Source organism: Antrostomus carolinensis, unplaced genomic scaffold, assembly GCF_000700745.2.
Source record: "Antrostomus carolinensis isolate BGI_N321 unplaced genomic scaffold, ASM70074v2 scaffold1838, whole genome shotgun sequence".
NCBI classification, from domain to species: Eukaryota; Metazoa; Chordata; class Aves; order Caprimulgiformes; family Caprimulgidae; genus Antrostomus; species Antrostomus carolinensis.
The window spans coordinates 45,910-62,276 of NW_010332074.1; the positions used below are offsets into that span (position 1 = coordinate 45,910).

Sequence of the window (16,367 nt, forward strand, 5' to 3'; positions counted from 1 at the left end):
CTCATAGCTCCTGCAATAACTACTACATTGTAAAATCCTGTGTAAACAAGCTCTTGAAATCATTGCTTTCAGTGCTGTGTTATGAACATAGCAATTTTGAAGGGAAAACGTTGTCTAGTCAATGCTTTGAGTGCTGTGTCTTTTGTTCCAGGTCTTTTGTCTTTCCCCAGTCCTTAACTGTGTGTTGGATGTTCCACCTTTGTCCTGTGCAGGTCCGCATTACAAGTCTATATGAAACTGAATCATCTGCTGTGATTTCGAGGCATCTTTTAGTACTCCTGTTGATTACAGCTGATCCCTACAAAAGGAAAGGAAATATGAGAGAAGCTGAGAGCTTATAAATTTATTGCTCAGTCAGAAAGCAATTCTCTTGACCTCTATAAATCTGTCTGAGGAATACTAGTAGGTCATAGACCTGAAAGAAAATTGTTTTTTTTTTCCTCAGGCTAATGACACATGACAGCTTATGGAACTCTCCAAGGCACATGAAAATATATTTAGAAGTTTGCTTTGTGTCTGTTTGTGGAGTTGGGGGAGAGGAGGAGTGGTGTTTGGTTTTTGTGGGCTTTCTTACAGTTCAAAAAATCATGTTAGTGAATTTTATTACTGCATCCTGTTTTGAAAGAAGAGAACTAATCACAGGTAAGAGAATATTAATGTCTTATCTCTAGGTCAATATGTCGGTACCAACTATTGTGAACGGGGTGGGGTGTGATTAAGTCCACTCATCATGCCGCAAATGAAGATTTTCATAAGGGGCTGGGCTCCAGAACAAACAGGACCTTAACCAGCTCCTTCAGGCAGCCCGTTGTTCGTTCCACTATGATAATGTTTGATGCACACAAGGAAATGAAGGTTTACTTTTAAGGCGGGTCTAAATCTTCCGGAAACATACCTGCAACTTTTTCTATGTTTTGTGGTTACAGACCAGATTAAAGATAAAGGAAAGCCCATGTTAGCAGAATTTCTGTAGAGCATGTAGTTCTATCTTATTTGGTGCACATCACTAAAACCTTTGTCTTTCACCAGTGCAGCTCCTCTATTCTCTACCATTCTGCCACAAGATTTGTCTCCTGCTTAATCTTTCACTGAGAGAGGGATACAGTAAGCAGGCCCATACATTACACATAAACTTAATTAATTATTCATTACATAAAGCTTTGAAACTGCCTAGGAGGGGAGAAACTCCATGGCTTCCTTTCCCATCTCTCTCCATCATTATCACTGCTGCTTGCGTATCCTGCCCCAGCAGCGTGGCAGTATCTGTCTTAGACTGTCTGACTAAGCTAGTAAGAGCATATGCTGCATTCAGAGGCACTGAATACAGAATATGAAAGTATCACTTGGGATCTTAAGTATGTCAGCATCAGCTTGCACAAATCCTGCACAAATGGACATGCAAGTCAACATGGTGTGAAGCTATATACAGCTGTAACCTGAGCTCTGAAAGGATGAACGTAGCCTGATCTCCAATAAGGATTTCCATGTTCAGAAGCTGGTATGGAAGATGGTACCAGAGAGGGAGCAGGATAAGGCATCAGCTCACTTTTTCCCTAAGACCAACAGGTCCCATGAGGATGCTGGGAAGACAGATGGTGGACACTGGAGAGAGTTCACAACGTATAGTCAGACCATGAAAAGCAACAGAGGCTCCTGGGCTTGCACATTCCCTGCCCCTTAGCTGAACAGTGTTTTTAGTTGGCCCAGCTGAAAATTAAGACTTAAACCACCAAGTAAAAGGTTTAAACCAGCTGATTCCACGAAGACTGACAGACATTTGGAGGACAAATAAGAGGCTATGGTTCAGAAAACAGGTGAGAACTGGTTAAATTCTGGTAACTTAGTCAGCTTCAGTTGTGTGACCATCCCCTTGATTTTAGCATCACACACCCCTGAAGACTCAATCAGCTTTACCGTAGCTCTTGCAGTCGCACCTGCAAGTCTTGAAACTGAGGAAACGTTATTCAGAAGCAAACTGTTTTGCCAGTAAAGTGCCTAAGGATTCATTATGACAGGAAAGCTTATTGAAATGTGGAGGTATAGAAATCCACCTACCTGATTAAAATCCCAGTGCAAATTCAGGCCTTTATTCACAGCTGTGTCACATTGCTCTAAAACTGGCAGGTTCCCATTCCCAGGGTCTGTTAGGCATCTATCAACTGCATTCCGTCGGGCATGTAAACCTCCTACATACATTTCTCCAGTGCTGTGATAAAAGATGTGCTGAAAGGGAAGGTGACACCACTGTCAGTGAATACCAGGGAAATCTCATCAGCAGATGATAGCAGACAGTTCCACAACTGATATTGAGAGCTATCAGCTGTACAGCACCAGCATTCACTGATATCTCAGTAATTAAACCAGGATTAATTTGACCCTATACAACATCTTTCTGCTTTCCAGTGAAAAAAAGCAGGATTCTTACAACTGAATGATAACCCTTAGCTTCCCTTCTACTGATGGGACAGGCAGTGAGGTGTGAGGAAGAGCTCCACCTCTCTCCCATTCATCCCACTGATCTTCTGTTAATCAACAAAATCAATCAGTATCACCATGAGGTCTCACAATTTTTTGGCAAGGCTAAACCAACAACATGCACTTAGTTTAATGCACTTAGATCTCCACAGGAACTTGCTCTGCTGCCAGTTGCATTGAGGAGCAGAATTTAATGAAATAAAGGTTCATATTCTCCTTTAGATAGCACATGGCCCTATGGAGGCTTGAAAGGAACAGTTAGCAATCGCTCATATGTGAAGCTCTGATCAGTTGCTTGCATTACCTGTGGTGAGTATGCATGACAAGGATACATAATTGGTGTGTTTCCAGGGATAGGGCCTTGATCAATACAGATGTCTTCTTTCAATGTGTTTTTCATCTGCAGAATAAATTGGGAAATTTACTGTAAGGAACAGCACTGCTGTTTTCAGCCCCTCACCGCTAATTTTAGAAACTGTCCTGAGAGCAAGGCTAGTTTATTCAGAGCTCTGCATCGAATCTTGAAGCCAATGATATAATACAGGTTTAGAAAAGAAATCTCAGATTACCTTTGTAGAAATGTTTCATTGCAGCAAAAATCAAAAGCAATTCTAAGGTCTTTCAAAGACTTAGTGACATCATGCCATGTAGCATCATGTCAGAAGTCGCCAGTCAGCTCCAAACAGGTACCACTGCCCAGCTCTAGTGAGGTATGCAATCTTGGGTCTAGAAAATGCCTACCTATATTAAGAAGCCACAGCAGCCTGAATGATTAGTTCTCTCTTTTGCAAACTGTGGCCTGACTTCCAGTGTATTACCTGCTGTCTTGATTCAAGTCTGCCTACTTTCCAAATTAACCTGCTAATCTATCCCAAACTGTGCTCCCATCAGCACATACACAATAACTACAGTTTAGAAATTCTAGACTGACAACTAATATGAAAAAGACTTTAGAAAGCTTCAGGGTCTAGAAAGACATGTAAAAGTCTTTTAAAAGTTTCTAGGAAAACATATCATAATCAGTAAACAGTGTTCACAACAATTCTTCATGGTAGAGCTAATTAGCTGTTCCATATTTCAAATAAAGAGACTCAGTACTTACTGTTCCATAGCCAACAATGTTGGCAAGAAATATTAAATTAGGGTAAACGTTTTTTATGTACCAGTCAAAGCCTTTACAGTTCAGTTTTTTCCTTAGCTCTTTTCTGGAAGAAACATCTCCGAAGTCTATTCCAGGATTCTACAAGAACAGCATATTTAATTTCAGAACGTTAAGGTGGCCTGAGAAACTAGGGAAAATACAGACTTATTTGTCCATATTGTCTATTCATAACATTAACAATATACTTAAAAATTCTTTTAAAAAACAAACTGTACATTTTTTTAAATTCATAATTTCAGAACATGTTTGCCTAGAGGTACAATAAATTACTGAAAAATTAACATGTTATGACTTCGTAATTATAAAGAATATCAAAGGTATATATGGCTAGGAAGTAGTTTTCATATTGACAAAAAAAAAAAAAGCTATCTCAAAGTGAAAAATAAGACAAAGACAGAGCTTGTAACAACCTTAGTTTGATCACAGTCTGTTGACTGTGATGCTCGTCTCATATGGGAGCAATCAAGATTCAAACTATTTTTTCCAAGACTATGTAACTTATTATGCAAAGTGGAACAGCTCCAGTAGTAAAGTTTGACAGAAATCAGTCCAATGAGAGCTTGCACCTTGGCTTTAAGCAGTTCTGTAAAATGTAGTCTGTGACCTGAATAAGTTAGTTTAGGAATTTCAAATAGACTTGTACATCCCAGAGAAAAGGGTCATTAAAGATGAACAAGTTTTACTCAAGTTTCATTCAGGGCTAAAACTGATAGTTGTGTTCCTACTAACAGCTTAATTTTTGATGGTTAGCATTTTCAGATGAAAAAAATTAAAATATTTACAGTAAAAGTTAGTTAATGGGGAAGGAAAGTGGATTCTTCTGAAGTTATAATTTATTTTATATGACTATATATTTTAATTTGTTTCTTTAATATCTATTCAAGAAAACACAAGGAGGTGGGAGGCTATTCTTTCTTCATTAAAGATTCATAAATCCACTGAAGTAGAAATTGGGAAAATTCATACAGTTTTTTTAATTAACTGATGTTATCAAGACCTGGTCTTGATACTTCCAGTATCTTCAACAGTTTGTGCTGGATAAAAGTTAAAACCATATTCATAAGTACTGAAGTTAGTCAAAAGGATAAAACCCCCATAATTTAAAGGATTTAGATGATGATGATTATTATTATTAAAGGAAAGATCTTAATTTCCTGGTGTTACCATTTTTCAACCTCACAAGGATGCTATAAGACTTTCCCCTTTTTCTGCCAGTAAAACAAAAGCAGAACTTTGGGCTACAGAGAGTAGAGCTCACTTAATAAAAGTTGTTGGATATGTCATGAAGAGTAACTGAATTCTCTATTTAAAGTTCAATTTTGCTTATTTAAAAGAGAATCAGGGACACCTAGATCACTAGAGACATGTTCTTTCATGGAAAATTATTAATATTCCAGGTAAAATATTCCCTACTTACCCTAAAAAAAGTTAAAATGCATATTAAACAATTTAATTTTCTACTCTTTAAGCTAGGCATCAGCTCTTGATCTGAGCCTACAAGGAACGTGTCTATGATCATGGCTCTTGGATGCCATCCATATCAATAATTATTAACATATCGATGTTAATGTTCTTTTTTTCACAGTGACTCTTATAACCACACTATAACTCTTTTTGTGTGAACACATGCTCTTATTTGACCACTTTCAGACTTTGGATTCCAGTTTGAAACACAGAGAAACACTGACACCTCAATTGGAAGATTCCATGCAAAGTAGACCATGTACTTGTAGTCATCCATCCATACTTCAGCTACCCGCAAGGCATTGCGTTTCACCGCGATGCTCAAGTCTGGCAAGTAAGGCTTGTGAGCTCTTTCCAAATGAGCGATTCTTGAACAAGGCAGCACTTCTACTTTACCTCCACACTGCCAGGCCTAGGTGAAGAAGAAAGAATTTGAGATAAAATTACCTACTTATTCAAATTCTTTCCAATTTTTGTTAAGGTGCTCCCATTTCTGCTCCCTCCACTCCTTCAACAGATGAATTTATTTCAGCCTATTTCTGCTATAATGTCACATACTGCAGGGACTCTAATCTTTCTCTTTCCTTTCTTTAAGGTTATTAAGCTCCACATATTTCCTGATGTATGGTCCCAGAACTCAAAACACAACTCTGACTGAGAACTTAGCAGTAGAGAAGGATCATCAATGCCACCCTTTCCTATTCAGCTGCACAGCTATGTTGATTCATACAATGTTTGTTACTCTCAGTTCTTTTCTAGCTGGATGTTCCCCAGCCTACACCTCTGTACCTGTTTATTCCTCACGTTTCTCCTAATTATTGCTGGTTTTTTTCTTTGCACAAAGCATGCTACCCTGTTATAGAAAAAAAACCCCTAGACTTTGGTATGATTTGTTCAGACAAATGTATATTGTCTGTATTATCTTTTATGTGCTTACTAATAGATACCAGAACAAAAAAGAAGAAGCTGTAAGAACATAAGAAAATGCCCATACTGGACCAATGGTCCGTCTAGCCTGGTATTCTGTATCCCACAGTGACTGCAAACTTATTCTTGGGGAAGGTTAAGAACAAGACAAGCGCATATTTTACATCTCTGAGGTCCCAAATATTTTCAGGCCAGGGGACTTTCTGCATATTCCTGTGATTTACTTTTGTTTACTGATTCCAAGTAGGTTTTTTCTTCCATAACTGTTCAGTTTCCCCACAAATATCTGCAAGTTTTTAAGACCTACAGTACCCTTTGGAAGGAGCTCTGCTCCTGGTCTGTTCGTCTGGTCTGCTACCGAAAGAATTAAGTACCTCCTCCTCATGTTTGTTTTGAAACTGGCAACTGAATTATTTCAAAATCCCCTAGTTTTCATAATTCCAGAGAAAGAGAATAACCAAACCTTTTTTCCCTAGACACTTAAGTCTTGCTAACAGATTTATAATTCTCACATCCCACCATCCCTTCTCTTCTTTATAGAGACAAGCACTACGTTAATTTTTCTTCAGGTCTTCTAGAATATCTCAAAACACCATTACTTTTTTAAAATACTCATCAATAGAATTTTTAGTGCTTTTATGGGTTCCCTAACTAAGGACACTCCAGATAAAACTATTCTGGAAAGAAACAGAGAGGCCTCCATTCTTGATTTGAAGACATTCAAAGTTGAAGAACATGTTACTTTCTAGGGTAGACAGACCTCTTTCTGGTTTGGGTTTGTTTAGGTTTGTTTGTTGTTTTTTTTTCCTAATGCATAACTTCATTTAACTTAATCTTATCTTATTCTTCTGCTAAGCCAAGAGACATATACCTTAAATTTCTGCAGAGAACCACATTTTGAAAGATTCAGTATTTCCTCACTAAATTAGGTTTTTGAGTCAAAATCCTTAAGAAGTGTCAACAAAAGCCTGCTGCTGAGCCTGAAACACTTTTGGAAATCTATCACTTCCCTTTGGTATTCAAAATAAAACAGAATTGTTCTGAAATATTAACACATGCTCTGGACAATAGCCAGCAGCCTGAGTGCTTTCAAAAACATCACATACTAATTTTCACTGTCTTTCAGAAAAAAAGTTAAAAAATAGGCTTACCCTCAGGCCAAGTTCTACATTTTCTCCTCCATATATGTGCATTCCACTGTCCAGTACACCAATCTCACCCAGAAACTTCCTATCTGCAGCAAGAATCCCCATTACAGATGGACTCCTGGAGAACCAAACAAGTAAAATTAGAAAGAAGCAACAATGATGGAAATAAAGTCAAGTTAATTAGCTATCAATTGCATCTTGAACTTACAGAAGGATTCTAGTTGTATCCAAGAGAGAGTAAAAGATCTAATTCAAACGAACATGTGGATCACCATTAAAGAATCCAGAAGACAGCAAATAAACTTGATCAAGGTCTAAAAGCCATGATTTAGTATTTTTTAAATAATTAGATCTATTTTGACAGGAAGTGTAACAGCAATTTTCACATGTTTAAAACAAGAAGAAAGAAGAGATTAAACTGCAGCAAGGAAGAATTAGGTTGAACATTATGAAATTTTACTTAACATTAAGGAAATTTAAAGACTAAAACCCGTTGCAAAGGGGGATTATGGAATCACTGCCAACTGAAGTTTTGAAAGAGAGCTGAGATAATTGCCTGGCAGGACCAATTCCACTGTAGATTAATCCATCTTAGAGGTGCAGGCAAGGGGACTGAAAGGGGATTTGTTGCTCTTTTGATATCCACATTCTCTATGACCAAACCCACTTCTATTTTCTCTGGTCTAAGACTTGTGGACACCTTCCCATGAAATATTCTTTAACCTACATTTGTCTTGTTTTCATTCCATTCTCCTCCCTGAACCATTAATGCTCACTATGTAACGTTTTTAACATATACAGGTGCCAATGTCATCCATAGTTCTTTATCTAGGTATCTGTGCAGCCTTATCTCCAATGCTTGGCTACCAGGTATAGAAGTACACAAATGAAGAAATCTGCCATCGCATCTGACAAACACAGTACATTATTTTCAAATGTTTTCATAGTGCCTTTCCTCCTCAGGACCTACACAGTAAATTTGAAAGCCCTTTATATAAATAAGTAGGGTAGGTTAAACTTGTCTAGCTGCCACCAGGTGCCCATGAAGCCGTTCTGTCATTCCCTCTTCTCAGCAAGACAGGGGAAGATAGTAAGATGAAAAAGCTCATGGGTTGAAGTAAGGATAGTGAGGTCATTCACCAGCTACCATCACCAGCAAAATAAGCTCAACTTGGGGAATACTAATTCAATTTATTGCCAATTAGAAATAAAGGAGGATAGTTTGAGAGACAAAACCAAAACTAAGTCATCTTCCCTCCATCACCCCTTTTTTCCAGGTTCAACTTCACTCCTGACTCTTCTACCTCCTCCCCCTGCCCCAAGCAGGGCATGGGGATGGAAAATGGACATTCTAGTCAGTTCATAATACTTCATCTCTGCCCCTCTTTCCTCCTCACACTGTTTCCCTGCTCCAGCATGGGGTCCTCCCATAGGATACAGTCCTTCATGAGCTGCTCCAACATGAGTCCTTTCCATGGACTGAAGTTCTTCAAGAACTACTCCAGAATGAGTAATTTTCCACCATTTTCCACAGGGTACAGTTCTTCAGTAGAAGATTGCTTCCAGTGTGGAACCCACACAGGCTGCAGTTCTTGACAGAAAACCTGCTCCTGCCTGAGCATTTCTTCATAGGCTGCAGCTCTTGCCAGAAGCCTGCTGCAGTGTGGGCTCTCCGCAAGCTGCATCTTCCTTCAGGGCATATGCACCTGCTTTGGTGTGGGCTCCTCCTTGGGCTGCAGAATGGCTGTCTGCTCCGGTGTGGTCCTCCACAGGCTGCCATGTGGATATCTGCTCTGATGTGGTCTTCCAAGGGCTGCTGTGTGGATATCCAGCCAGCATGGTCCTCCAAACGCTGCAGTGGTGCAACCTGCTTCACCATGGTCTTCTCCATGGGCTGTAGGGGAATCTCTGCTCCATGCCTTGAGCACCTCCTGCACCTCCTTCTTCACTGACCTCAGTGGCTGCAGGACTGTTTCTCTCATGTCTTCCTTGCCTCTCTCACCCACAGCTGCTGCACAGCATTTTTTACCCTATCTTATTGCAGAGGCACCGCCAGTGTTGCTGATTGGCTCAGCTTTAGCCAGCACCGTGTCCATTTTGGAGCCAGCTGGAACAGGCTGTGTTCAACATGGGGGCAGCCACTCACTTCTTCTCACAGAAGCCACCCCTGAAGCATCCTCCACTACCAAAACTTTGCCATGTAAACTTAATAAAATAAGATAGGACCAGAGAAATACGATTGCTATATCTTATCTCATTAGTTTTCTTTTTTTTTTTTTTAATATTGTTTGATAGATAGCTGTTAATAGCTAAGGGACAATCAGCAGCAACTGACATCCTTGTAGAACAAGGAAACAAATGGGTTTATACACACAGCACGAGATGCCTGCTGGTATCATAGTATTAGCAACCATCTTGTGTTGAATACATAAACTAATCTGAGCAGTTACGGAAGGTACCAGGAACAGAAGCAAATATATTGGGTTCTAAGCCTATCAGTAAGGGGTCATTGTAGGTATAACAGCTGTGCTGTTATATTGTATTGTGTTAATGGTTTTTTTCTTGCTTTTCTGTAATACACAAGTGATAGGAGTTGAAAAAGGCTGCCCAAGATCACTGTAATCATATGACAATCCAGTATCTCCAAAGAAGGAACTACACAACTTGAACCCATGTGAATCCTTCATAGCTCAGACATGCAATTGTCCAACAAAGTTGTGAGATTCACTCCATATTGTTGGACAAGCATGGAGAGGGGCCACAGTTCATTTTGTACAGTCATTCAATATTGCTACCACAGTCCTAGCTAAGGAACATAAGACAGAAAAATCAATGACTCAGGGATTGCCTGAAAATCTGACAGAAGGATCAGCACAGGGCAGATTCTGTCATACAACTCTGCAACTGGTGTACTGAGATTTTCAGGGCTGGTAAAGAACCCACGCTTCCAAACTAACCATCTAGATATAATGTGCTTCATAGGCATCTATCCCACCTCCTATGAAACATCTTCCTTCTGCTAGCTCAATATTGGATATCGTGTATCTTGGCTCACTCTGAAATTTTATTCATACTTACCGGACTGGAGCTGTTTCATCTTTAAGAGCATACCAATCAGCTGGTAAAGGTTCATAAAGGCACCAGAGCGCCCAGTCAAATCCATCTGCAGCCACTGAATACTGAATAAGCTCAAAGTCATCAAAACGAATATTGTCAAATACTGGTGATATTATGACAGTGTGATCTTCTTTTATCCGAGACAAAATAGGCTCAGCCCTACCAAAATTAAAAAACGGAGTTTATTCAGATTGAAAAAGTGGAGATCTAATGAGCAGTACTAAACTTTACCACCTGTTTCTAAAACAGGATTAGCTAGGTTATTTAAGTCATTGACTTTGGCCTCTACAAAAAGTTATATGCCAGTCTTGGAGTGCTAGTAGTGCAAACTACTAATGCCATGGCTCAATTCTCCCTTCCAGTGGGCAGCTTCTGCATTTTAACTGACACTAATTATACTAACTGCAAGTTTCACACTTAACTTGCTGAGTTTGTTGCTACCTGTGTGTGCTTCCTGCAGGCCCTAGAGAATCTTCACTATGTGCATGAAGAGACAAGAAGAAATGGAAAAGGAAGGGAAGGAGACTCTGAGAGGTGCTGTAAGCCCTGAGGTTGATCATTCACCCTCTTTCCTCTGTACAGCTGCTGTAAGAAGGAAAGAATGTGACCAATCAATGAACCCCACGACTGGAGAAGGCTCAGAAAAGATAGGCAAGGACAATGTGCTCATAAAGCTCAGAGAATAATGTAGGGAGTGGCCACAGCAATCATAAAGGAAGCTGAACTTATCCCAACACCAAGGGGACCAGAGGGTGTTGTAGATAAACAGTAGTATCGGTTGAGTGGGGCAACTGGTTATGTACATGGCTTTCCTAAAATAATCAATAGAAAGTGTTATCTTCCTGATCCAGCCAGATCAACACAGGAGAAGTGTATACATGGCACAGCCCAGCATAGCGTATGAAAAATGAACACCTAGCAAAATGAACTTTGGAGAGAGCAATGTGCTTGACTTGGCCTCAACCCATGTATTCCTTCCCAGCAACTAGGGATACCCAACATCTTGACAGTGAGTATTATTTAGAGAATGATAATGTGAATCATGTTTGTATTGCAATTCAATGGTATATTGCAGTTGCTATACTGTGCTTGTGTTGTGATTTCAGTGTATTACTGTATCACTTTTCTAAACCAAAACCTTGTGATGTTAAATATCTTCAAATAAGTAAATTTAGTATTAAAACATTAAACCCTCCTGGTGTGGAATATCTAAAAGAACCTCATCAGAGGGTATTGGACTCTGACAGAGATCTTTTTGCTAGATCTCAGTTGCTGTTAGGCCTGGAAGAACTGACCTTATATCTCCCTACATATTCTTGGCAGCCCAAACTATCCCAATAAGTCCTGAAAACCGTGGCTAAAGGACTTCAGTATTACTTCTAAAACTGTAACAGCTAGAGAACGTCAGTGTGTTATCAAGAGAGAAGGAGAAATCTAGACCACAAAGAACCATTTTGACCTGAGAAGGGCTGGGAGAAGAACCTTGCTCCCAGAAAGCAAGACAACATAGACAATAGTCAGCCAGTGAATTCAACAACCCAGAGAGGAGAGAACAGAATGTAAATATCCTTCATCAGCCACTCGTTTTGTCTCTGTTTGCAAGAAGGGTCCTACAGAACTACGAAGCACCATTAAACTAACAGGCAACAGTAAATAAACATTAGCCAAAGCTGGAATAAGAATTAAATCAGCTTAAAGTCATTGGGTATTATGGCTGACTAATATACTTCTAAAGGGCCAAAGTTGCTGGCGTGCAACTAAATAACCTGCATCATTCTTGTATTTTTTTCACTACATAAAGTCTTTTTTCCTAGAAATGTCACAAATGCACAGAGAAGGTAGGCATTTTTCTCTTCCTCTTCATTAAACAGCTTACTCTGCCTGCTTTGCTGTTTATTTCAAACAATTATATCCCTTTTCCTCTCAGAAATAAATGACTTGGTTGCTGTTAGTTAACATGTGGCAGGTCAGAAAGAAGAACCATATATGGGATGACTGAACCAACTACATAGTTATACTCCTTGTCCATTTGCCTCTCCCCACTTCAGAAACCCCCCATTCTTCATAGTCTTACCATGCCGTGTTCACTTCAATATGAGCATCCAAAATTGCAACAACATCTGCTGTTGATGCCTCCCAGCCAGAAATCCGGGCTTGTGTTAGGCCTTGTCTTTTCTCATGTCTGATGATCTTCAGCAGTCCAGGGTGCTTTGCATTGTAATTTTTGATGTATGTTTCCAAAGGTCCTTTCAGATCATCTAAAACCAGACCCCATATTTTAATATATATATATATTTTTTTAAAAGAGTTAATCAAAGTTAAGTAATGGAAAAGATTAAGTAGGTAAGGCTTTCTAGCTACTCCTAGTTCCAGACCAAAACTTGATTTATTCTTTGCAATAGAACAGGTAGAATTATTCACATACTCGTGAATTAAAGAGGTTTATTTATAAAACCAGCTTCAATTCCAGGAGTTCAATTAAGTACCCAAATTTCATTTGCATTGAGTGCTATTGTATGACTTCTAAATTGTACACAAACACATCAGTATGCAGAAACTTTAGACACATGTCATAACAGCAACCAGCTAGTTGTCTTAGTGCAGTAATTTCTGTGTATATCTCCTACCATGTGGAAAGGAAAAGAGAAAATAAACAAGCCCTGAAAATGTGCAATGTTCCTATGAGAGTTGTAGGCATGCCAACTCCCTCACCAAAGAGAAAAATAGTGTCAGAGAAAAGGAATAGAAAGTTGGGACCTCTTAGCATCATTTTGGAAATTCACTTAAACTCTTGCTCCACCTAAACTGTCATGTTTTTCTAGAAGCTACAAAGCCTTAGAAAAAATGAGGCATCAAATACATCTCATCAGGTAAAGAAAATAAAGAAGAGCACTCTTAAGATCAGGGGCATGACTGTTTCTTACAGATGATTTTACAATGCTTTGTTCAGCTCAATTTTAAGAGCAACGTTGAACCCACTGCTTCCCCTAGGAGTATTTTCTACAACCCAAGACAGCACTCTTCAAGGAGTTCAGATACCTGCAGAAATAGTTTTGTTAGCATGTTCTTACTTTAGTACTGTGCCTGATGAGCCAGTGATGGTAAGTACTCTCCCACTTCAGTTTTAACCTTTTCAAATACTTGCAGAGCATCATCCTGTTCCTTATTAGCTGCACTTTCAGGCTATTATGGTGTTTGGGCTTTTTCCCTGTACTCAATGGACCTCTTAATTTTGAGCAGTCTACTCTGTGTGCACCCAGAAGGCCACCAACAGTCATTTAACACAATAGCAGCACAAATTAGCAAGAGTCCTGCCTTCCCTGGGTCACTTACCATTTGAACTGTAATCATCTACTAGGATGATTTCTTTTAATAAATGAGAAGGTGTTCGGTTAATTATACTAGTAATTGCACGTAAGATGATTGACAGTGCTTCATTCACAAATATAAGTACAACACTGAGTGTTGGAAGGTCTTCTGGATATGTTTTCGTTTTGCAGCTGTAACAGAAGAACAACTTTAGCACAGTTTCTGAAGAAAGTCAGAGAACAAGGCAGTTGCAAGAAGGCAGAATTAAGATCTTGGGCTTAAACCATATAGTGAAAATCAGCATAACAGTGGAAATAAGGAATTCTCAAATCCAAATCTCATTCTTCATTTGAGTTGCATTATGTATGTATATAAACCATTTGGGTAAAGTTAAAATTTCTGTTAAGACAATAAGAAAGAACAATTAGTGTTTCTCAATCCAAAATGCTTATAAAATACTGAAACTAAAGATTACAGTTGACTCACCCAGGGATGATTAGCTTACAAGGCAGTGGACACCTGAGCGAAATTTGGCTTTTTGCATTTGCAGAAGGAAATTACAGTAGCCAGGCAGAAGTAAATCAGACAATAATCTCTTTGCCTATCCAATTAAAAGAAGGTAAATCTAGCTATACTTACCTGACATGTCCCCCCTTGGACAAGGGATCTCTTTAGAAATTCTTGTAAGAGCTTCAAAAATCTTTCTTACAGAGTCAACCAGGCCTTGTGGAACTCCATGTTACCCCAGAATAAATTGTTTCCAGGACTGAAACATATTTGTTTTGTGCTAGCTTGAATACCTCTGGTCTTCCTGCTTACCGTTAAAATATATATATATATTTATTTATTTTTTTTAAGTATATATTTGGGATATTTGTCAGCTCTGCTAATTCACATCCTGGCCACCCGACAGATGGTGAGGACTGGGTCTTCTTCATAGCACTAAGCACTAACTCCCTCTAGAGCAGACAAGAGAGCATAGCTGGTGGTTCCCTCCCCTTAGAAACATGCTGACAAGCTCGGGCTGTATGAGTTCTGTAGCTCTCTGAGAGCCAGGCTCGTGCTCCAAGTAGACATCTACAGTAGCAATTGTGCATGAATGGAATGCATTTTTGTTGGAATTTCTCCATTAGCTTTGTTACCCATTAGTGCAAGAGCCCAAGAAAGGATATCTAAAAAGGAGATCTCTGCAAATGCATCTTCACAGAGAAGCAGAAGAGCACCGGCCACTGCAGCTGTTCTTTGGGACCACACAGACTAACCATGCACTTTCTCCAGCCATCCCTGCGATACCTGCTCCAGACAGTTCTCTCCCAGCAGAGTGGGGATCCTTCAGCTCAGGGCTGCCTCAGGAGGATCTGTGACTGGCTCACCACTTTGCACCCTCACACAGCTCCACACCCTCTGCCTGAGCACCCCAAGACACGCTGCACAGAAAGCCCCCTGAAACTCACTCTGAAAGTTACTTCACAGCCCTCGCACCACTGCAGACACTATGACCTGAGAAAAGCATGCAAACTGTCATCATGTGCCAGAATTAAGGCTTGAGCCAAGACCCAGAGGACACCCATAGTCAAGGGCAATGTCTTACTGGCTGCTCTAGACAGAACCAGCTCCATCCAAGCAGTATGATGAGGAACCAGTTGCATAACCTGCTCTTTGCATCTTCCAGAGAGCTGTCAGTAAAACAACTTCCTTTTTCTCAATTGTGACGTTGTTAATTCCAGCCCAGTTTGCCATGCACTCTGCCTCCCACATCCTTTTCTGAAATGCTCCATCAGACTTCGTACAGATGACTATAGGTAGGAAGGTGTAGGCTTGCAGTATATCTCTGCCATTCTTCCACATTTACATCAGTTAATTCCTGTAAAGCTTACTATAATCTTTTGCAATAAATTGTTTATCTTATCATACTATACAGAAAACAAAAAAAGGTGTTTGCTTTTTTAAGAGATACTTGTTCCTAATAGGATTTTAATGGCTACTTATGCCAGCTCCCATAGTACCACTGGTCTGCTTAAAAATATTATCTATTGGCTTCAAGAACCAACTAATTCCTGGAAAAATCCCTTAAGCTTCCTTTTATGAAGTGGACTGCTTACCTACATCTTAATCCTTTGTGTGTTTACCCCACTATATTTTCTATGTAATTAATCCTCAGACTCTTTGATAACTTGAGAGGGAAACAGAGAGAGAAAATAAGGCTACAAGGAAAATCACAAGGCCACTGGTCCATTACGGCTACGCCTACAATACTAAAGAGAGGAGTGCCCGGGATTCAGCTCAAGCGGCTGAATCTTCCCTCACACTTCACGGGACTCACTGGCCAAAAATTAGGTCCAGCCACCTCTCTTGTCTGATTTCTAATAATCTTTCAATATGCAGTATAAGTATTCCTCACTTACAGTCTGCAACATAGCTAAGAAAAACAAGCATTTTGTGAAAAAGGACAGAATCTTACAATGTAAGAGTTTAATTCTTCACTGATTATATTTTGGAGGTTTTTCCAAAGGGAGGAGGAAGCTAAAAAACACCACTTTGGATAACTCAGCATCTAAGAGGCTTACATAAGATAATCCAAAAGACAAGAGAAAGCATGTTTCAGATGCCCTGCCTTTGAGGCTTAAATAGAATGTAGACAGACCAGAAAGTCTCATATCTTCTGAATACTATAGTTAGTTTTTTCCCCTTTTTACTGACAGTTAGAAGTCCTATATCGACTATAATGTTACCATGATATTATTTTTCCTAAGTGTCTTCCCTAC

The 16,367-nt window shown here is 39.5% G+C and overlaps 1 protein-coding gene across 1 annotated transcript in view; it reads right to left on the reverse strand.

Moving 5' to 3' along the window:
• Positions 1–118: 118 nt before the first annotated feature.
• The window catches only part of GALNT8 (polypeptide N-acetylgalactosaminyltransferase 8), a 20,045-nt gene continuing 3,796 nt past the window's right edge, over positions 119–16,367 (reverse strand). The window contains exons 3-11 of the mRNA XM_029086312.1: positions 13,627–13,793; positions 12,368–12,551; positions 10,255–10,452; positions 7,180–7,294; positions 5,328–5,513; positions 3,578–3,715; positions 2,780–2,875; positions 2,056–2,223; positions 119–298 (exon numbers count right to left, since the gene is read on the reverse strand). Of these exons, the coding sequence (XP_028942145.1) occupies positions 119–298; positions 2,056–2,223; positions 2,780–2,875; positions 3,578–3,715; positions 5,328–5,513; positions 7,180–7,294; positions 10,255–10,452; positions 12,368–12,551; positions 13,627–13,793 (1,432 nt within the window). The remainder of the gene's footprint in view (positions 299–2,055; positions 2,224–2,779; positions 2,876–3,577; positions 3,716–5,327; positions 5,514–7,179; positions 7,295–10,254; positions 10,453–12,367; positions 12,552–13,626; positions 13,794–16,367) is intronic.